Raw genomic sequence first — 22,777 nt, forward strand, 5'->3', positions numbered from 1 at the left:
TGTTTCTTCCCTTGGTGTCCCAATTTTGGTATCATCAGAACATTTCCCAAACAGGATTAAACCTGTGTGTCCAGGTACAATGAATTAATTATCACTCATCAATCTGCAGGAGGCATTTGTTTAAGCCTGTTCTTGCTCTCCCTGAGTGGTGCTGAATGGATCCATGATTCTGTAGGTGGCAGCCTTGTGCTATGGTGCGGAAAAACAGAATGCTGCAAAAACATTTTGCTTCCCCAGGAAAAAGAGTATTGTGTCTAGGACATGTGGAAATCCTCTTTAGGCAGAGTTGGCAGTAGGCAGCAGGGATGATCATGATTTGAGGAATTCCTTATTTCCATATTAGCAAAGGCAAGGAATTGTTCCTTGAGTGTTTTTTCCCTGTCAGGGTTTAAACTTAAAACTACTTCTTTAGGGTATCATGTTTTATTTTATTTTATTTATTTTTTAAAGATTTATTTATTTATTTAAAAGGCAGGCATATAGAGAGAGGAGACAGAAAAGGAGAGAGAGAGAAGGAGGGAGAAATCTTCCATCGACTGGTTCACTCCTCAAATGGCTGCAATGGCCAGAGCTTGGCTGGTCCAAAGCCAGGAGCCAAGTGCTTCTTCCAGATCTCCTACATGGGGTGCAGGGCCCCAAGTGCTTGGGCCATCCTCTGCTGCTTTTTTCAGGTGCATTAGCAGGGAGCTAGATACTAAGTAGAGCAGCCAGGACTTGAATTGCACATATGGGATGCTGGTGAGGTGACAGCTTAACCCTCTGTGCCACAAGGACAGCCCCTCAAAAATTTTCTTTGTCAAAATAATTTTCTTTTAATTCATTGTTCCATGGTTTTTCTTTTGAAATATCCTCACTTAGGACATTTTGAACTTTTCCCCTTCAACGCGGCTTTTATGGAAAATTTTATACTTGCTCAAATGATGCCGCAGTTGATCAAAAACACTTTTCCTCCTTCCATTTGGTAATTGCCCTCCGCCCCGTAGCTATTATTTTAGGTCTTCTCAGTGCTGGCAAAAATGAACCAACTTCGATGCATGAGATGGATAATGAGGCTGGGTTAAAAATAAAACACGCCTTAAAGCAAAAACAAAGATGGCCTTAATGCTTGTGGTGTGAACTGAAAAAACAACCATGAAAGCAATTTGGAAGATGATTCCAAAAAGAATTAACAATGATGGCTTTGTTGAATAAATCTGTGGTTTTGTCAGGTTCATCTCTGTGCTATAGCATGCTACAGTCAAGAAAAATTATATTCCAGCATTTCATAGCCAAAATTCATGCTATAGTATACCATCACATTTTCTTTTACTGTCTACAAAGAGTCTGTGAATAAGGGAGAAAGACAATACTACTGCACTGAGTGTGGTGATAAGTGGCCTATGGGTGAGCCAGGTATTTCTGTTCTAAATTGTAGGTATAGAGGGCACAAATGCATGTATCTCTAATTCATGATATATTTATCTCACTTAGAAATCTTATCTTAGAAATAAGTGCTACCTTATTTCTAGGATAATACTCATCAAAAATGTTTATAAAAACGACTTAATTATGCAGGTGCAGTTGATTTACAGAGCAATCCTGTTTAATGACTAAAGTCATCTGTACACCTGTTTGCTAAAGTTGGGGGGAATGAATCATCCTCAAAATATATTTTTAAGTGATATTTCTATTTTTGGTTGCTATTTTTAAGTTTTAGGGCATTTTTATGACCTTGGTTTCTTTTGAGTATATAATGTAAATTTGAATATTGAAGGTATCTGATGATAAATAACTGGGTAACCTAAGTTATACCTTTTTTCCATTTGGCTTGTAATTAATGATAGCAATTATTTTGTTGTTCGACTTCATCACTAAAATTCATGAAAAGTGTAATTTTCCATATTTTTGCTAATAATGAGTTGCTAATATTTTAATTTTAACTGAAATTCCAAGTACCAATGCCTTCCCTATCTGAGATATTTTGCTAAGCAGTATAAAAGGACTTTAAGGAGCTTATGGCATAATGGAAATAAAGCATAAAAATTAAAAATACAAACTTTATTTATCAACATAAGCTCCATCAAATTCAAGACACTTCTCTAAGTGATGACAGCAGCCATTTAATCTATCCCTAAAGAGCTGAAGGTCTTTGGTATTCTACTGTGTCATTGCAGCCTTTTTTACATTATCTACTAAAGAAAACTGGGCATCTTTTAGTTTTTTTTTTTTAAGGTTAGGAAACAAATGAAGCCTGAAGGAGCCAAATCAAGACTGTAAGGTGGATCCCTAAAGATTTCTCATCAAAACTCTTGCAAAATTGTCCTTGTTGAATAAAAATGAGCAGGAGCATTATCATGGTAAAGACTCTCTGGTGAAGCTTCTGGGGCATCATTCTGCTAAAGTTTTGACTTTCTCAAAACACTCTCCTAATATGTTCATTTTTTGGGCCTTCAGAAAGTCAACAGCAAAATGCTTTGAGTATCCCCCAAACTGTTGCATGACCTTTGCTCCTGACTGGTACATTTTTGCTTTGACGGGACCACTTCTGCCTTTTTGTAGCCATGGATATGATTGTGCATTGTCTTTAGGATCATACCGTTAATGCCGTGTCTCATATCCTGCTACAGCTTTTGGAAGAACTGTCTCAGAATCTTAATTCCATTTGTTTAAAATTTCCATGGAAAGTGCTGCTCTTTTTTGCAGTTGATCTGGCACAAGAGTTTGGGCAACCAGTGAGCAGCAAAGTTTGCTCCACTTTGATGTTTCAGTCAGAATTGTGTAAGATAACCCATTTGAGATGTTTATGATGTTGTTTATTATCTCTGCTGTTAATCATTGATCATCTTTTACTAGGGTGCACACAAGATTTTTAATTTTTCCCTTGAAAATTGGTATAAATGTTCTGCTGCTGTAGGCTTCATCTTCTTTTTTTTTTTTTTTGAAAGATTTATTTATTTATTTGAAATCAGAGTTACACAGAGATAGGAGAGGTAGAGAGATAGAGAGAGAGAGAGAGAGAGAGAGGTCTTCCATCTGCTGGTTCACTCCCCAACTGGCTGCAACGGCCGGAGCTGCGCTGATCCGAAGCCAGGAGCCAGGAGCTTCTTCCAGGTCTTACCACGCGGGTGCAGGGGCCCAAGGACTTGAACCTGCTTTCCCAGGCCACAGCAGAGAGCTGGATGGGAAGTGGAGCAGCTGGGTCTCGAACCGGCAAGTGGGCTTCATCTTCAACATGATCTTGTTCTTTCTTAAAATGAATCCTCTATTTGTAAATGAGTGATTTCTTTGAGGCATTGTCCCTATAAACATTTTGTGTAGCATCAGTGATTTTTCCATTCTTCTACCCAAGCTTCTCCATAAACTTGATGTATGTTCTTGCTTCAATTTTAACAGAATTCATGTTTCTTTTGTAAGGGTTTTTTTCAAACTGATGTCCTGTCTTCATTAGTACCACAAGTTAAATCCTGTTCAGACATGTAGTAAGTTAGAATGTGTTCATTTGGGCGCAAAGAAGTTTTGAAACCATGCACAGTTTCTTCATAATATACATTCTCCATGAACCTTTTGAAGATCCCTTCTGTAAAGTCATCAATTATAACATTATTAGCTTCTATTCTTTTTGTTCCCCTGCTGAGTAATAAAAAAAAACCAGAATCTAAGTTTCTCCTACCAGTAGTCAAAGCAGATCACTTCTGCTACCCTGAAGGATGATTTCTCCCTACCAGCAAAGCAAACAATCTGTTCTGCAGCACAGACCAGCTGGCTGTCTTCTGATTCAATTCTCTTCTGACACTATCTACCTGAAAATATTGTCAGACTCCACAGGTCACTAAAAAGTGCCCTCAATCCCCTTTAGATACCATTGCAAGTCCCAGCTGGTTTTACCTGAGCTTCTGACCAACAGGCTATAAACCAGGTTTCCCACAACCTCCTCCTCTGGTTTCAGTAATTTGCTGGAGTAGCCCACAGAACTCAGGGAAACACATTTACTGCTTCATTGTGAAGGATGTGATTAAGGAAGCAGATGAAGACACACGTGGGGCAAATTTTGGGAGAGGAGACAAGGAGCTCCCATGCTCTCTGTGCATGCACCATCCTCTAGGAACCTCCACATGTTCAGCTATCAGGATGCTTTCCAAGCCATATACTTTTAGGTTTGTATGGAGGCTTCAGCACATAGGCACAGTTGATCAAATTACTGGCCAATGGTGATTAACTTAATCTTTAGATCCTCTCTATTTCCTGGAAATTGTGAGATTAGACCAGAAGTCCCAGTTCTTGAATCCTGAAGCTGCTTAGTATCTGCCAGCCATCAGTTGCTTCATCAGCATACAAAAGGATGAATCACTTTGGAGAGTACAAGGATTTTAGGGATTATATACCAGGATTGTACCTGCCCTGTATAATTTTACTCCGCATATAATCTCTCCCTGGCTGAACTCTAGGATATTCAGTCTTGACATCTCATGGACTCCAGACTGATTTCTTTTTCTTTTTCTTTTTTCTTTTTTTTTTTTTTTTTACAGGCAGAGTGGACAGTGAGAGAGAGAGACAAAGAGAAAGGTCTTCCTTTTTCCATTGGTTCACCCTCCAATGGCCGCCACGGCTGGCGTGCTGCGGCCGGCGCACTGCGCTGATCCGAAGGCAGGAGCCAGGTGCTTCTCCTGGTCTCCCATGGGGTGCAGGGCCCAAGCACTTGGGCCATCCTCCACTGCACTCCCTGGCCACAGCAGAGAGCTGGCCTGGAAGAGGGGCAACCGGGACAGAATCCGGCACCCCGACCGGGACTAGAACCCAGTGTGCTGGCGCCGCAAGGCAGAGGATTAGCCTATTGAGCCGCAGTGCCGGCCAGACTGATTTCTACATGTTGGCTGATCTCATCCAGATGGGTGTTCCTGGACAACACAAATCAACATGTATAAATTGAACTTAGTCTAACCTCCTAATGTCTTATTGTGTTCTCCAGCCTTAGTGATCAACAATAATATTTTTTAAACTTTTATTTAGTAAATATAAATTTCCAAAATACAGCTTATGGATTACAATGGTTCCCCACCCCATAACTTCCCTCCCACCTGCACCCCTCCCATCTCCCGCTCCCTCTCCCATTCCATTCACATTAAGATTCATTTTCAATTATCTTTATATACAGAAGATCGATTTAGTATATATTAAGTAAAGATTTCATCAGTTTGTACCCACACAGAAACAAAAAGTGAAAAATGCTGTTTCAGTACTAGTTATAGCATTACTTCACATTGGACAACACATTAAGGACAGAGATCCTACATGAGGAGTAAGTACACAATGACTCCTGTTGTGATAACAATAATATTAAAAAACAGCTACCATTGTTGATTGCTAGGTTCTTGTTAGGTACTGTCCTAGCCATCTTATAGAACATCTTGTTTATTTCTCCCATCATCTTCCCTGGTGATTCAGAGAAATTTTCACTGTGACTTAGATTCTTCCCTTTCTCTCATCCCTTAGGTCCTTCTTACTCCCATTTCAATCTTTTTTGTTTTAAAAAGTTTTCATATATGTAAAAAATGGAATGAACAGTACAATGAAGACTCATCTGTCTTCTACCTAGATTTGCCACTTTTTCTCTGTATGTCTTCTATCTATTGCAACTGATTTATGTCTTATATAAAAATATAAAAATTTTTCCCTGAACTATTTGGAACTATGTTTACTATCATGAGATTTCATCCCTCAATTTTTCAGTATGTGTCTCCTAAGAATTGGGACATTTCTTCTACATTGAGGCAATTTAACAGATGTAATAATTTGTATGTAATATATAGTCTAAATTCTGATTTCCCCAATTGTTCCAATGAAGTCCTTTATAGCTGTTTTTTTTTTTAATTAAAGAAAACTTGTGATCTAAGATTCAATTAGCTATTATTCAATGCATTGTTATATCTCTCTGGTCTCCTTTTCTTTAGAACAGCTACCCTACCTTTTTTCTATTTTTTTTTCTTTTGGGAAAGCTGTTTTGTAGAATATTCTAAAATTTATATGATAGATTCATGTTAAAATTTTTGGTACAAGTACTACATAAGAGATGTTGTTTGTACATCAGTGCATCCAATCAAAAGGTGCATATCAATTCATTCTATTACTGATGCTTCAATGTTTGATTATTGGTGTCTGTCAGATTTCTGTAGAATATATTTTTCTTTGTAATCAGTCAGTAATGTGTGGGATGAGTGTCATCTCAACAGTATGTTTCATAATAACCTATTATCAAATGGTTTTAGCATTTACTGATGTTCTTTCTCTGAATTGGTTGTTAGATTTGTGGTTTGAAAATGGTGATTTTCTAGGTGTTTATTAGCTGTTTATTTCTTCTGAAGAGAAGAGCTTTCTTTTTATTGTGTTTCCCTTCCTTTTGGATTATTATTGGGCCCTAATGAAGTCCTTTTGTCCACATGTTGTATTTTATTTCCACTATCCTTCATTTGGATGGCTATATTGACCATTATGTGGCCAATGGGAACCTCTTCAAGTTGGCTTCTGATTTTTTTCATACTATTTGTTAAACTCTTTATTTAGTATAGAGTTAATTGTATATATATAAAGTTAATTGAGAATATATCTTAATAAAAAATAAGGATGGGAATAGGTGATTGAAGAGGAAGAGGGGTGGGAGTGTGGGTAGGAGAGGGATACAATGGGAAGTTGTACTTATGAAATACATGAAGTTTATATTCCTTAAATAAAAGGTTTCTGGGAAAAAATGATGTCCAAAAAAAAAAAAAGATTTAATTTTTAGAGTTAAGGAGTATTGGAGACTAAAAGACATATAGAAATTAGACTTTGTGACGAAAAAATTTCTTCTTGAATTCACATTTTTTGTCTGAACTACGTACTATTCAATATGTTGAGTGTACAGTATTTAATGATGGTATCTTCCATCTTAAAGTTACCAAGAGTATCCCATACAATGCATTATACTCACATATTAACATATATAGGATGTAGGATATTGATGTTTATTGACAAACATCTAGGACAATGTTCATGGTAAGATAAGTGGAAAAAAAAACAAAGGAAATGAAACTGTATTTTTCCATTTGGGAAGGAAAAAAACAGGTACAAATACAAATAGGTTTAGATGAATGCACACCACATTTTAATAGTGGTATTCAGTTGGTGATGGGTTTATAAATATATAAGCATGTTATATGTATATTTTTGTCTATTATTTATGATGCAGTTTTAGTGCTTTTGTAATGTAACAAAATTATTTCTAAATAGTGAATGGAGCAGTTCTCTAGAATTTATTATATCATTCAAGATTGAATCAGTAAATTGTTTTTTATTAAAAGTTAAAAATTATTTATTTGAAAAATAGAGAGAGAGATGGAGAGATAGAAAGAGAGAGAGAGAGAGAGAGAAATCTTTCACCTGTTGGTTCACTTACAAGTGCCTGTGACAGCCAAGGCTGGGAAAAGTTGAAGCCAGAAGATAAGAATTCAGTCTGTGTTACCATGTGGGCAGTGGGGACCCAAATACTCAGGCCATCACCTTCTGCCTCTCAGAGTGTGCTTTAGCAGAAAGCCAGAATTAGAAGTGGAGTCAGGACTCAAAGCCAGACAGTCTGATGTGGATGTGGGCAAAATAAGTGGCATCTTAGCCATTGTGCCAATTGTCCACCCTGGTAAATTATATATATATATATATTTTTTTTTTTTTACAGGCAGAGTGGACAGTGAGAGAGAGAGACAGAGAGAAAGGTCTTCCTTTGCCGTTGGTTCACCCTCCAATGGCCGCCGCAGCCGGCGCGCTGCAACCAGCGCACCGCGCCGATCCGATGGCAGGAGCCAGGTACTTATCCTGGTCTCCCATGGGGTGCAGGGCCCAAGGACTTGGGCCATCCTCCACTGCACTCCCGGGCCACAGCAGAGAGCTGGCCTGGAAGAGGGGCAACCGGGACAGAATCCGGCACCCCAACCGGGACTAGAACCCGGTGTGCCAGCGCCGCAAGGTGGAGGATTAGCCTAGTGAGCCGCGGCGCCGGCCTGGTAAATTATATTTTAAACAATCATATAGTATTTGATTTCATTAAAGACCTTTAATGAAAGTTAATATGATGCTGACATTCCTTTAAATAATTTTAATTTGTAATTATTTTTCAGGGTGATGATGATGCTTATATATGTATTCATGAAGATCAGATGGTGCATATACAGCCTTCCCATTTGACCGGGCGAAGTCACCCTGTGATTGACTCCAAGGTAGAAGTGGAAAATTCTAAGTACCTCCACCTGACTGGTCCACCTTCTTGCTATGTGACTGTCACCAGGGCCACTCTCCATGATAACTCCAATTTCCACAGTTAGCAGCTTAGCCCGAGGTGGCATGGCAGCAGGTCCCTCTCTCATTGTGATCCCTCAGAAACTTTTCTTGTAGAAAAATTTGAAATTTTTAAAAAGATTTATTTTATTTATTTGGAAGGCAGAGTGACAAACAGAAGGGGAGAGAGAGAGAGGAATCTTCCATCTACTGAGTCACTCCCTAAATGTCCACATTGTCTGGGGCTAGGCTACTTTGAAGCCAGGAGCAAGGAACTCCATCCAGGTCCCCCTCGTGGGTGACAGGGGCCCAAGCACTTGGACCATCTTCTGTTGCTTTTTGTAGTCACATTAGCAGGGAGATGGATTGGAAAGAGGCCAGGACTTGAACCCTTGCTCTGATATGGGCTGCTGTTGGCAGCTTAACCCACTACGCTGCAATGTTGAACCCTGAAAAACATGAGTTTTTGCTTGTGTCACTAAGTCCTTTGTGTTGCAATTTACAAAAAAATGTTTTATGGTTTGTTAAGATTGTCAGAGCAGCAGCCCCCTTTCAAAGCTTAGAAATAGCTTTTAAGAAGAGGTCTATGTTAGTGACAGAAGAGTTTCTTTACCAGTGAGGAGGGCCACACATGAGTATGATAAGGACTTGACCTTGGGCAATTGTCTTAAGTGCCTTGGATGGCATTTGTGCCAAAGGTGAGCTATTTCTGATAGAGAATTACCCTTTTCACAGGACAATTGACAAACCAATGAGCTTTGAAGGAGCAGTAGTCATCATTTAATGACATAGCAAAGTGCGCTGACCTAACGGTAGCTGTCATTCAGTGACAACCATGCGTTGCTTTCCCATGGATTTAGCTTCCGCAGCTGGCTTGGAGCTTTTCCCTAGTTCCATGTTAACTGTTGGCCATAATGATTTTTTTCAGGGTTTCCCATTGTGAGCTATAGTGGCCTGATGGAATGATGTCATTTGCCTAAGTCTCTAAGTTGGGTGGAGGAATTGTGAGATTCTGGCTCAAAGTAAAAACAATATGTTTGGAAAATGGATAAAGACAAATGAACTGGGAGAAAATGTTTCTTGTACTTCAAAGAGGAAGTGAAAAAACAGTTACATTGCAGATACAACCTGCACATACGATCTTAAGAAATGCAACTGAGCTTCTCGGGTCAAAACATTGGGAAAACCTACTGTTGCAGCATCATATTGGATAGATGGTGTTTGAAAGTGGTATTAAAATGCTGCAGGATTCAATAAATTGGAGTTAGTGCGAGATGATATGATGTAGGAGGATAAGTCCATGAAAGAAGTCATAAGTCTTCCTGGCAACCTCCATAACGACAGATGTTTCACCATGAGGCATCAGGTCTTGCCTAAAGAATGATGGACAAAATATGAGAAGGATAAGTTCTACCTTGAGCCATATCTGAAAGAGGTTATCTGGGAAAGAAGGAGAATGGCAAAAAAGTCATCATAGAGTTAAAAATTAGTGAATCAGTGGATACAGCTGTCCTCCAAGTGTTTTTATGAAGTTGGCTAAGTCTGAAACACAACTTAAGATTCGTTTGGTCTGCAGGTGTATTACTTTAGATAAATGTCTATTGTAATAAAAAAAGAAAGGCAGCAGAGCAAGTCTTGTCTTGATCATATCTTAATCTGATCAAATATTTGGAGGTACTGAGAAGGCCCACTGTGTGTGTTTGCAGGCTGTTCTTGAGGATGTATCTTGGAGGTTGGAAGATGGTATTATGCAGTGTTCTTTTAGAAGAAACATCACCTTACCTGGGGTGGAGAACAGGTTTGATCTAAACACAAGCTACTACATATTTCTAGCAGACGGTGTAGCTAAAGATGGTAAGTATCTTCTAATATAAATATAAAATGCCTTTGAAAGTTCTTTCAGTATCTCTTCTTTCATCCATTTCCCACTCTTTTGGAGGAAATACTGTAATTGCTCATCTCTTTTAAAAAAGGATTTGTTTATTAATTTATTTGAAAGGCAGAGTGACAGAGAGAGGTGGAGAGAGAGAGAGAGAGAGAGAAAGAAAAAGAAAAAGCTTTTCCATTCATTGGTTCACTTCCTAAATGCTTGCTACAGCTGAGGCTGGACCAGTGTGAAGCCATAACCAGATCTCTTGGTCTCCTCGCTGCCTTCCCAGGTGCATTAGCAGTAAACTGTATCAGAATCAGAGGCACTGGCACTTGCCCCAGCACTCTGATGTGGGATGCCAGTGTTGCAAGTGACAGCTTAACCTGCTGCGCCACAATGCCAGCCCCTGTAATTGTTCATCTTTAAGGTACACATTTGTGGGTAAATTGTCATAACCCCTTTCCATTTTTCCTGAAAATCTGACTTTTGGTTAGCCTTCTAGTTCTGTTTCCCTGGAAACTCGATAGAGTATCAACTCCGTTAGAAGACAATGTTATTTGTGATCAAAATGGCTTCTGGTTGGTAGAATACATTTGGAACAGAACAACTATAAATCCTTTGTAAGAAGCTGTCCCTTTGGATTTCCTGGAGTGTGGGAACAATGGCATGTCCCTCACAAGGACCTTAGACACTGCCTTTGGTATTGTTGCAATAGATATTAGCTCTTGTGGGAAAACCCCCCTGATAAGAATCTCATATCCATGGACCTGAGCTGTCTCCAGGGTGGTGGAAAGAGGGTCGAGCTCCTGCTCAGCTGAATTCGCTGCTATAAGAGCTCCCACTGAAGGAGAGTTTGCCATGCTGCCCTGCATCCTTTTAAGTGGTTCCAATGCCCAGTAGAGTCTAAGCCGGTATTAGGAATCTGTATGTTTAGTTTGTCCTTAAGAAGGTGACCTCGGTATGTATCACAACACATAGGAATAATCAGATTTTATTTAACATCCGAGCTAATGATGCTTTGAACTGTAGGAAATGCCACTGTAGAACTTAGTGACTCATCTCTCTGGAGATAATGTGGCTCCAAATTTTGAGAATGTAGCCTACTTTGAAAATGGTGAGAAGCTGGACATATACAATGGAGAGTTGGGGTAGGAGGTCAGGGTAAACAAAAAGGAAGACCAAGAAATGTGTTATAGCCAGGCTAGCATGTGATTTGAATTTTCTACTGTTGGTATAGTGGAGCTCCAAGTGAGTTTTGAAGCAGGCTAAAATATCTCCTGAGTGTTAGAGAAAATCTAGGAACATTCGTGCATTTACTTGTAGGTGCAGTTATCTTAGTCCAATCATGGGTTCTTATTTGTACAAGCTACAGCAAACATAGCTTGAAAATTTCTTGGCTAAGTGATAATAAAGACTAAAATTACTTAGTGTTTGTGGGTTAAGCATTTTACATAGATTCTTCAATTTTATCTTCATAAAAGAAAATCTAGAGTTGTAATATTATTTCCTCTAGGGGGAAACCAAGGCTTAGGGAGATGAAGTCATTTGCCCAGACATTTCAGTAATGGCAGAGCTGGAACCCCCACTCTACCTCAGAGCCTGTGTATTCAGTAATTTAGAACATGGGAAAATGAGAAAATGAATTTTTAAAGAGGAGAAGATCAAATAATTTTGTTGAAAATAGTTACTGTTAGACTGTGCATGCTACTATTATTATTGCAGCCATCTCTTACCTCACATTATGCACATCTCATTCACTTCTTGCAGAGGCTTTGCAAGTAGGAATCACGTTGCCCAAATGAAACAAGCAGGAAAATCTGGCAGTAAAGCCAGGTTCTTCCAATTGTAAAAATTCCAGGCTGCTTCCATTGCTGCTCTGCATGTTCTAGGTGAGCCATAAATGATTATTAGCTCAGAAGTATTTGTTAAATTGTTAGGGATTTTAACAGTTGTCATTTACACTTTTAAAGTTTTATACTTAAAAAACTGATACCTTAAAAGAAAAGTGGGACAGACATTGTGACTCAACAGGTTAGGCCCTGACTTGGGAGACTTGTGTTTCATGTTGGAGTGGCTGGGATCAAGTGCTATCTCTGCTTCCTGCTAATGCTTGGTCCAGCTTCCCGCTAATGCATGCCTCAGAAGACAGCAGGTCCTGAGTCCTTGCCACCATGTGGGAGACCTGGATGGAGATCTTTGCTCCTGACTTTGGTCTTGCCCATTCCTGGCTGTTGTGGACGTTTGGGGAGTGAACCAGCAGATGGAAGATTTCTCTCTCTCTTTGCCTTTTAAATAAATACAGATAAAAACAAAAGCAATTTCATTTCAAGGGAGGAAGTCTTTTGTAAAATAAATTGTGTGTGACAATGGCAAAGGTTTCTGCACAGATCAGCATTGTAGAAACAGGCCATAGCTTCTTATAGAAAGCTTGTTTTAAGTGATAGTTCTGATAGTCCCTCAGAAAAACCTAGTGTGTGATACATGTGAAGAACAGAGCATTGCTCCATCTCTTGTCCTGCTGCATTGCTGTGCTGATGGCCTGGGAGGGAGATCTCTGTCTTGTCTCTTATGATGTTTCTGCAAGTGTGAGGTGTGGAGATTAAACAACCTGCTTTAGAACCACGTGGAGGCACTGCTACAGATAAAGGTTCCTTAAGTCCATCCCAGACCACTGAATTTCAGTTGGTGTGTAGACTTGGTATTTTAACCACATTTTAGGTGATTATTATTATTATTTTTTTTGACAGGCAGAGTGGACAGAGAGAGAGAGACAGAGAGAAAGGTCTTCCTTTTGCCGTTGGTTCAACCTCCAATGGCCGCCATGGCCGGTGCACTGCGCTGATCCGCAGGCAGGAGCCAAGTGCTTCTCCTGGTCTCCCATGGGGTGCAGGGCCCAAGCACTTGGGCCATCCTCCACTGCACTCCCGGGCCACAGCAGAGAGCTGGCCTGGAAGAAGGGCAACCGGGACAGAATCCGGAGCCCCGACTGGGACTAGAACCCGGTGTGCTGGCGCCGCAAGGCGGAGGATTAGCCTAGTGAGCTGCGGCGCCGGCCCTTTAGGTGATTATTGCATACTAGAGTCTGATAACTTATTGCTCTTGGATAGGGCTCTCCCAACTAAGGTGCATATTGTGAGACAGTGCAGGGGAGACAAGGAACAAGGCTATGACTTACTCTTCTGATGTATTTTCTTTTTCTTTTTCTTTTTTTTATTTGACAGGCAGAGTTAGACAATGAGAAAGAGAGAGAGAGAGAGAGAGAGAGAGAAAGGTCTTCCTTCTGTTGGTTCACCCCCAAATGGCCGCCATGGCCGGCGTGCTGCGCCGATCCAAAGCCAGGAGCCAGGTGCTTCCTCCTGGTCTCCCATGTGGGTGCAGGGTCCAAGCACTTGGGCCATCCTCCACTGCCTTCCCGGGCCCAGATATATTTTCATCTCATTTAAAAATTTTCTTTTTTGTTATATTTTATAATGTATATAAATATTAAAGCAATATATCTGAAGATCTTTATTAACAAAAGTGTACATATGTTGTAAGCACATGCTTAATTTTTTTAAAGATTTATTTATTTATTTGAGAGGCAGAGTTTCAGGCAGAGAAAGAGAGAGACAGAGAGGTCTTCCAACCACTGGTTCACTCCCCAAATGCCTGCTACGGCTGGAACTGAGCCAGTCCGAAGCCAGGAGCCAGGAACCAGGAGCCAGGAGCTTCTTCCAGGTATCTCCCATGGGTTTAGGGGCCCAAGCACTTGGGCCATTTTCTACTGCTTTCCCAGGCCATAAACAGAGTGCTGGATTGGAAAAGGAGCAGCTGGGACACCAAGCAGTGCCCATATGGGATGCTGGTGCCACAGGCGGAGGCTTAGCCTGCTATGCCACAGCACTGGCCAGTAGAATGCAAAGCAAAGAAAAACACCCAAAATTGCTAGGTTAGACATTGTTTTTCTAGGTAATTCATTCTCCAGTTCCTTTGTAATGAAGAACAAAGGAGAGTTACCATAGGAATCATTCTTTTTTATTTCTTAATCATATGTATGTGAATCATTTATAAGTTGAAGTCTGCTTAAAAGCAGTGAGACTTTGTAAGGTCTCACTGTAAAATATAATAAAAAAAGAAAATTTTTAAATGAGATGAAAATACTTCTGATGAGTAAGTCCTAGTCTTGTTCCTTGTCTCCCCTGCACTGCCTCACAATGAGCACCTTAGTTGGGAGAGCCCTATCCAAGAGCAAGGTCATTTTAGAAAGCAATCACATAATCTCTGTAACTCATCTAAATGTAATGTGCTGAGTTTCAGTCACATTCATAAAGATCTGTTCATTTCAACCTTTTTCTAATGTGTTTTTTTCAGAAGGCTACCCTACCTTGAAACAAGCAGTTATATGAAATACTATCTTTAAACTCAAAGATGGAAATAATTTAGGTGAATAAATAATTCACCTAAATTAGGACAGTTAGGACATCTACTAATGTATATGATGAGCGAAGTACAGACCTTGTTATGACATGACCTGCTATTTAAAGAATCCCGGAATGCTGCAGCTCACATAATACTGTGAAGTCTTGCACTAAGCATTAACTAAGCCTCTGCTAGAGAGGAACTGCAACATTAGAATGGAGCCGTCCACTGGGGCTCCAAAATTATACCGCACTTCTGCTTTCAGCAAGGTGAGCGTCATAAGCCACAGCTCTGTGATGATGACTCGGAGTTTAAAAACACTTTTCTTCCGAATTGTCTCTCAGGCTCTGTGGGAATGTGGTTTCATCTCTGCTGCTCAATGAATGCAGGATTTCCAGCTTCTTAGTGGCTTTGTCATTTTTGATGGTTTTCTTTATCATTTTCATTTTCTTTTTGATGCTTTTGCGGCTCCTGACGGTTCCTGTCTCTCCTTGACACTGTCTTCTCTAGGCATTCATTACATGAAACTGCTCGTTTCTCCTTTATGTCTGATCTTCTCTGTTATAACTGGCTATGGTGTGATAGTAGTCGATGAATGAATAAGCAGGTGTCCTAACACCATTATTTGACTAGTCCGTTTTTAACTCCAGTGCTTCAAAAGCTTTTCTACCATACTCTAACAAAAGAACTATCAATAAATCAAACTATTCTAGTTCTCCCATTGGTTTACTTGTCTAATCTTGCATTAGTTGGAATTACTATAGCTTTCTAATAGGTTATAAATTTTGATGGAACATAATTTCCCTCTACTTTCCAGAATTCTTTTTTTTTTTTTTTAAAGATTTATTTATATTTGAAAGGCAGAGTTACAGAAAGAGAGAGAGAGAGAGAAGGTGGTATCTTCCATCTGCTGGTTCACTCCCCAAATGGTCACAATGGCTAGGGCTGGGCCAGGCTGAAGCCAGAAGCTTAGAACTCCATCCGGGCCTCTCACATGGGAACAGTGGCTCACATACTTGTGCCATTTTCTGCTTTCCCAGACACATTAGCTGGGAGCTGGTTTGGAAATAGAGAATCCAGGACTTGAACTGGTGTCTGTAAGGGATGCTGGCATTGTAGGAGGTGGCTTAACCCAATGCATCACAATGCTTGCCCCTAGAATTCTTGACTCTTTATTGTATATCTGTTCTTCTAAATGGACTTTAGAAATGATTTGTCAAATCCTGTTAAAAATCCTGTTGGGTTGTGATTCAAATTACAAAGAAATTTCATGTTTATTTGGAGATTAATAACTCTTTGCAACAGTGAACCTTCATATCTAAGAACATGTTAGGATATTCCATTTATTCAGATTCTGTATAGATGTATCTTTCAGTGAAATTTTGTGGTTTTCTTCATATCCCATAAAAGACTTTTGTTTTTGAAAAAAGGCAGAGTGACAGAGGGACACACACACACACACACACACACACAATCTTTCATCTGCTACTTTAGCCCTGAATGGCCTCAACAGTCAGGGCTGAACCAAGCTGAAACCGGGAGCCAGGAACTCATCCTGGTCTCCCAAGAAGGTGGCAGGGGCCCAGGCACTTGGACCATCTTCTGCCCCCTTCCCAGGCATATTAGCAGGGAGCTGGGTCAGAAGCAGAGCAGCCAGGACTCAAACTGGCACTCCAAAATGGGATGCTGGTATTGCAAGCCATGGCTTAACTCTCTGCACCACAACACTGTTTTATTTTATTTTATTTTATTTTTTTTGGTTACTTTGTTCCTAGCTATTTTATAGTTTTCTAAAAGAAACTATTGTCAATGGCATTGTTTTGCATGCATTTTCTAAATTTCTTGGTATTTAGGAAAGTTACTTATCTTTGAATACTTATGAAGTTAACTACCTAGTTTTCCAGTTGATTATCTTGGATTTTCTGTTTTATATCTTGGATAACTGTGATAGGTTAATAGCCCTCATTTTCTTTCTTTTCTCATTGCATTGTCTAGTTCTCCCAGAACAATGTAGAATGGCGGTGGTGACATAACAAGCATTCTTTTGTTCCTGATTATGACTCAAATGTCTCTGATATTCAATGTTATATATCTTGTTTGTTGTGTTTTTCTGCTAGATTTCCTTTGTTGTTTTGAAGAGATGTTTTTCTGTTTCTAACTTTACTAAGAGTTCATATCATGAACATGTGCTGATTTTCACCAAATGTCTTTTGGGCAGCCCTTGAGATGATTTTTATTATTATTACTCTCACAAATTTCTTTTTTGTTTTGTTTTGTTTTAAAGATTTATTTATTTGAAAGGCAGAGTTAGAAAGACGCGGAGAGAGAGAGAGAGAGATAGAAATAGAGAGAGATAGAGAGAGAGATATCTTCCATCTGCTGGCTTGCTCCCCAAATGGCCGCAATGGCCGGAGCTGGGCCGATCTGAAGCCAAAAGCCAGGAGCCTCCTTCGGATCTCCCGTGTGAGTGCAGGGACCTAAAGACCTGGGCCATCTTCTACTGCTTTTCCAGGCCATAGCAGAGAGCTGCTGGGACATGAACTGGTACCCATATGGGAAGCCTACACTGCAGGTGGCCGCTTTACCAGCTATGCCACAGCACTGGACCCCTTTGCCTCCCTCCCTCCCTCCTTCCTTCTTTTTTCTCTCTTTCTTTCTCTTTCTCTCTCTCCCTCTCTCTCTCTCTCTTTCTTTCTTTCTTTCTTTTCTTTCTCTCTCTCTTATAAATTTAACAGATTTCTGAATGATACAATCCTAGGATAAACCTTAGTTGGTTATGTTTTATCATTCTTTTAATACATGACTTTGACTTACTAATACATTTTTTTGCATCTATACTCACAAGTGATTTTGATCAATGGTTGGGGGGCTGTGTTTGTGTGGGTGTGAATATGTGCACACATATGCCTAATTTTAGTCTAAGTGTTAATCTAATCTTATAGAATGAACTGTAGAAAAGTTTAAATTAAATAAGAAGTTTTAAAGATAAAATGTGCTTCTTTTATGGTATGGTAGAACTCACCTTGTTGAACAGTCTGGATGTGGGATGGAAATATTTGACTAGCTAAAAAAAATTTGTTCTATTGTAATTACTCTTCAGAAGGACTACTACTTCCATCAATTTTTATAATTTATAATTCCATTTTCCCAGAAATTAATGCATTTCACTTAGATTTTGAATTTTTGTGGCTAATGAATATAGCCTTTTCATATAAGAATGTCTTGTGCATCAGCAACTATATTTCCCATCCTGTTAATTTTGAATATTATGAGGTTTACTTTTATCTTGTGATCAGAGTTATCAAGAAGTAAATTGATTTTATTAACCATTCTGGTCCCCTAGGTTGTATTTTATTGTTTCTAATGAACCTTGAATTAAGTGCTTTATCTTTTTTTGTTTTTCAAAGAAATGCTTTTAAGATGATCAAAACTTCTTTTGGACAGCCCTTGATTGTAGCCCATGTGTTTTGATACAAAGCATCTTCATTGTTATCCCTCTCTAAGAAAACTTGTGAGTTTAGATTTACTGTTTAATTCAAGGGTTATTAAAAAGAGCAGTTTCAAAAATAGTTTCATTTTCCTCCTAGTTGTTTTTATTTCTGTTAATTTTTAGTTTTGCTGCATCTGGACAGATAACATTGGAAATTATTGAGATGTGGTGGTCTGTGACCCAATATTTATCATTTATTTGAGACAAAGGTTCATATTTATCTGTCATTATCAAACTTTGTAATTGTTCCTGTCATTTATATAATATACTAATATTATGTGTATTCCATAATTTATTTACTCACTCTCCTAATGATTGAAATTTAGTTTTACATAATTTACATATTTTGGCAGCATAGAAAAGTTGCTGTGAACATTTTTGCCCATAATTTTGGTTAAAAGCAAGTCTTTCTGTAGGATGAATTCCTAGAATGCATGCACACACGCACACACACACACATTCTGTACATTCAGATTTAATTTTATACATAATAAATAATAATAGTAATAATGTAATAACATATTCTCCCTTTGTTATTGTCATTATTATTTGAGATTTTGGTTGTTTAGTCAAATTCAGTCTGAATTGGCCATAGCCCAAATACCACACTTTCAAAATGCTGTCTTGGATCTCTACACACCCTTGTTCCCAAGACCCAATTTCTGTTAGTGTATTCTAGGATTTTAGGTGCAGGAGGTAGTTAATGGCTTGTAGATTTTAAAAAATGTGTATGTTCTCTTTTAAACATTGTATTTGACATTTTTAATGATTTATGATGTTAACAGTAATTATTTTGATTGTTGAACTCATCTCTTGCATGCTATTAGTTCTTTTACCATAATTTCTCCATTCCAAGTCCTTATTTTTATTTGTCTCTTGATTAGTTAAATTATTTCTTTAACTTTTTTCAAGAAGACCATATGTTCTTGCATGTATTTTTACGTTGCTTTTGCATATGAATGGCATTTCTGTTAATTTTTAATTATTTTCTGTTATCAAGAAAGCTTTGATGTCATGACCATCTCTTCATTCCTTCTTCCTTGAGGAAGTAATTTAGCTTCATAGTCTTAAGAAATAAAAAAATTTTTTTTTCAGGTCGAATTTATAGGCACTCCCAGCAACCTTTAATTACATATGAAAAGTATGATGTGACTGACTATCCAAAAGATGTAGGAGGGACCCGTTCTTCACTACTTCTGAAGGTTCATGGTAAATTACACATGTAGCATTATTACTACTTTGTGGGATGAACTTACCTGATGATTCAGTGCTGGATTGGAATGGTGATGGACATAACAGCAAAATTTCATAGATCTTTTATATTTAAACATTAACATTTGTAGGTAACATCATCTGTCTTAATGTTTGCTACTTTTTATTTAAAATGGAAAGTAGGTCTTATTCAGTTGTTTTAACCCTGACTGCACATTAAAATCATCAATAAAGCTTTTAAGATATCCACAATTTTAAAACGGTATTCTAGTTATTTCTAACTGAAGCCATGGCTTCAGATTAATAATACACTTAAATTTTTACCAAATATTAAAATAAATGACAATGAAAGAGTGGTCTTCACTTTGATTATTTTATTATGGCAATAGTTTGATTTCAAAGATACAGTTCTTTTGTTGGAGACTTGACCAATGTACAAGTATTTGGGGTGTATAAAGTGTATAGTACTTTATTAGGCTTCATATATTTAAAAAGGAATAGAACCAAGTTGGAGGAGTAGTACCCTAGAAACAAGACTATCCCATGTTCTGGTTCTACTGAGGAAACTTGATTCCATTTGAAAAGTAGCCTGGTATATTTTTAAAAAGATGGAATTTTAAAATCAGAGGGATACTGTAGTAGGTATTATACCATTGTAAAATATTAGCATTTGATGGAATTCCTTATTTAGTATATTCCTCTTATATTCTCCAAAGTTCTTCATTGTAGTTGAATTTACATAAATGTTGCTGCTGTTAAGCTTGAAGATAATTGTATTTTTAATTTGCTTCTACTCGTTGTGGCTCCAGTTTGGTAATGGATTCAGAAATCCATACCTTTTTTTTTTTTTTTTTGGTAGTGAGATGTGAGAAGATTCTGAAATAGGTGCAGACAGGCTGTACCAGTATAAATGGTTAAGAACATAGTTGCTGGAGGCAGACCAGACTTAAATCCTGACAAACTACTTCTCTAAGCCTTGCATTCTTCATCCAGAACAACTGGAATAATAATTGTAACCATGCTATAGGATTGTTGCAAAAATCAAGTCAATTAATACATGTAGTTAGATTTTATGGTGCACAATATGGGCTATGGAACCATCAGCTGTAAGGGTCCTGGTGGTAGAAAGAGTTACAATGCACAAGATCTCTTTCAGTCATATTTAGGTCAGCTGAATGTATTTTACTGGGATGTTTATATGGCTTGGTCACCTAAGAAATAGCCTAATTGAGCTTAATATTAACCATTATGTTGTTTTCACCTGTAGGTGCCTTAATGTTTGTGGCATGGATGACTACTGTTAGCATAGGAGTACTGGTTGCTCGGTTCTTCAGACCTGTTTGGTCAAAAGCTTTCTTCTTTGGCGAAGCAGTTTGGTTTCAGGTAGGTGAGGAGAAAAAAGGTTAATGTTATTTCTGTATTTTTTGAACATTGCAACATGAAAACATATGAAATATGTTGTACTTTTTTGGTGATTTTAGTTGTTGTAGGTTTGAGATCCTTTTTTTTTTCCTTTTCGCTTATTAACCTATTGAGAACAGACATAAGATATCTGATGGAGGTCAAAATGCAGACAGCTTTATGAGAAGACAGACTGCACTGGAGATGTTCCGGCCATGGGTGTCCATAGACTTTGGGATCCAGCTGATCCTTGCTCACATGTCTGTTGATGGGGAGAGATAGTAGAAGAGCATTCATTCACCTGTGGCACTGCGGAAACTTGGGTGAGGGAAGGCAGAGTAGCAGAACTACTGAATACTTACAGTTTTTCAGAGCAGGGGCCAATGAGAGTTGGACTGCCCTGTATCAGTGAGGATCATGTACTTATTTCCTGTGTGGATGGGAAGAGAAACTGGAAGTTTTCTTTTTCATGCTGCCTCTTCCTATTAGGTCAGAGACAGTCTCCAATTAAAAACATAAGCAAGAGTCAGTGAGTGCTCTCCAACACAAAGCAAAGCAAATTTATGTTATTTTTACATGTATAGTGGAAGACCAATGAGTGTGTGCCAGTTAGAATGTACATGTCTGCTTGCAGAAGGAACAACACTGCCTGTGGATGTTTTGACTTTCTAAGGGGGGTATTCTTGACACCTCATATTCATATACATTTGTAGCTTTTAAGGTTTATCTTCCCTAACCTCATTTCTCATAGCTGGCTGGCAGGGCCAACGTGTTTGCTTTGTTGTCTCTGCTGATTTAAGTCTTGCTCCCGTCTGTGTCTTGCTGCTTGTTGTGTGAGTGTGTACTTTCTTGATTGCATTTGTTGTCTTTCTCTTTTGTTTGTTCATGTGGCAATTCCCAACTGGGACACTCTTTATGTCTTTTCATTTTCAGTTTAAATCATCCCTGTTTTTTTTTTTTAAATCATTTTATTTAAAAGGCAGAGAAACAGAGACAGAGAGATCTTCCATCTGCTGGTTCACAGCTCAGATGTCCATAACAGCTGGGGCTGAGCCAGGCTGTAGCAAAGTGCCAGCAACTCAGTTAAGGTATCTCACATGGGTGGCAGGGACACAAGTACTTGAGCCATCATCTGCTTCCTCCCAAGGTGCACATGAGTAGGAATCTGGAATCAGAAGCAGAGATAGGATTCAAACCAGGCCCTCCGATATGGCATGTGGGCATCCCAAGCAGTCTTAGCCACCACTCACCAAACACTTACTCCACACTATAATTTAAAGATCTCTGTCTCTCTCTGCCTTTCAAATAAATAAAAAATTAATATAAAAAAATAAAATAGAACTATGATGTGTGTATATATGTATACATATGTTGCTTAATGATGAGGATGCATTCTGACAAATGCATTAGGTGATTTTGTAATCATATGAGCATCATAGAATGTACTTACACAAACATGGCTGCAGTGTTACTGGGTGATATAATTTTTTGGGACCACCATGGTATATTTGGTCTGTTGTTGACTTAAATATTATTATGGGATCCAAAAGCTGTACCTATGAAATTTTTATTTATTAAATAAAAGCTTTCTAAAAATATTGTTATGGGGCACATAGTTGTGTGTGTACATGTATCATCTATCTACTCTTGTATGTGTATGTGTATGTGTATGTGTATGTGTATATATACAATGGTACTTCAAAAAGGTCATGAAAAAAATTTTGCATGGATCTCAATTTTTTTCTGTACCATAATTTTTTTTAAAATTTTATTTCCCATGAACTTTTTGAAGTATCCACATACATTCTCATATATAGGGACACGTATACACATACACACACAGATATATATGGTGAGTGTATAGCCACTTACTGAGATAGTTTTGATTTGCACAAGTAATCCAGGTATAATTAATTAACACTGCCTACTTTTACTCTCTTGATTTGCATAATGAATTATACATTTCATGTATTTTTCTCTTATCTACTCAATTATGTTTCAAGCTCCTCAGGAGACAGTATTTTTCTCGTTTCCTTACTGCTCATTACACCTGGTATAGCATTATGCTTGGTGGTGGAGCTTAACAAATGTCTTTGGGAGGAAAGGAAGCATTTGGCAAGTAAGTG

At 38.4% G+C, this 22,777-nt stretch overlaps 1 protein-coding gene across 8 annotated transcripts in view; it reads left to right on the forward strand.

Annotated features, from left to right (window-relative positions):
* FRRS1 (ferric chelate reductase 1) overlaps positions 1–22,777 on the forward strand; it is a 57,661-nt gene that overhangs the window by 24,573 nt on the left and 10,311 nt on the right. For all 8 annotated transcript variants that reach the window (XM_002715840.6, XM_070077992.2, XM_089300307.1 and 5 more), the window contains 4 exons: positions 8,124–8,222; positions 9,987–10,134; positions 19,134–19,247; positions 20,518–20,633. In XM_002715840.6, the coding sequence (XP_002715886.2) occupies positions 8,124–8,222; positions 9,987–10,134; positions 19,134–19,247; positions 20,518–20,633 (477 nt within the window). The remainder of the gene's footprint in view (positions 1–8,123; positions 8,223–9,986; positions 10,135–19,133; positions 19,248–20,517; positions 20,634–22,777) is intronic.

The sequence above is a fragment of the Oryctolagus cuniculus genome, chromosome 7 (assembly GCF_051225735.1).
Source record: "Oryctolagus cuniculus isolate XC-2025 breed Fujian yellow rabbit chromosome 7, ASM5122573v1, whole genome shotgun sequence".
Lineage (NCBI taxonomy): Eukaryota > Metazoa > Chordata > Mammalia > Lagomorpha > Leporidae > Oryctolagus > Oryctolagus cuniculus.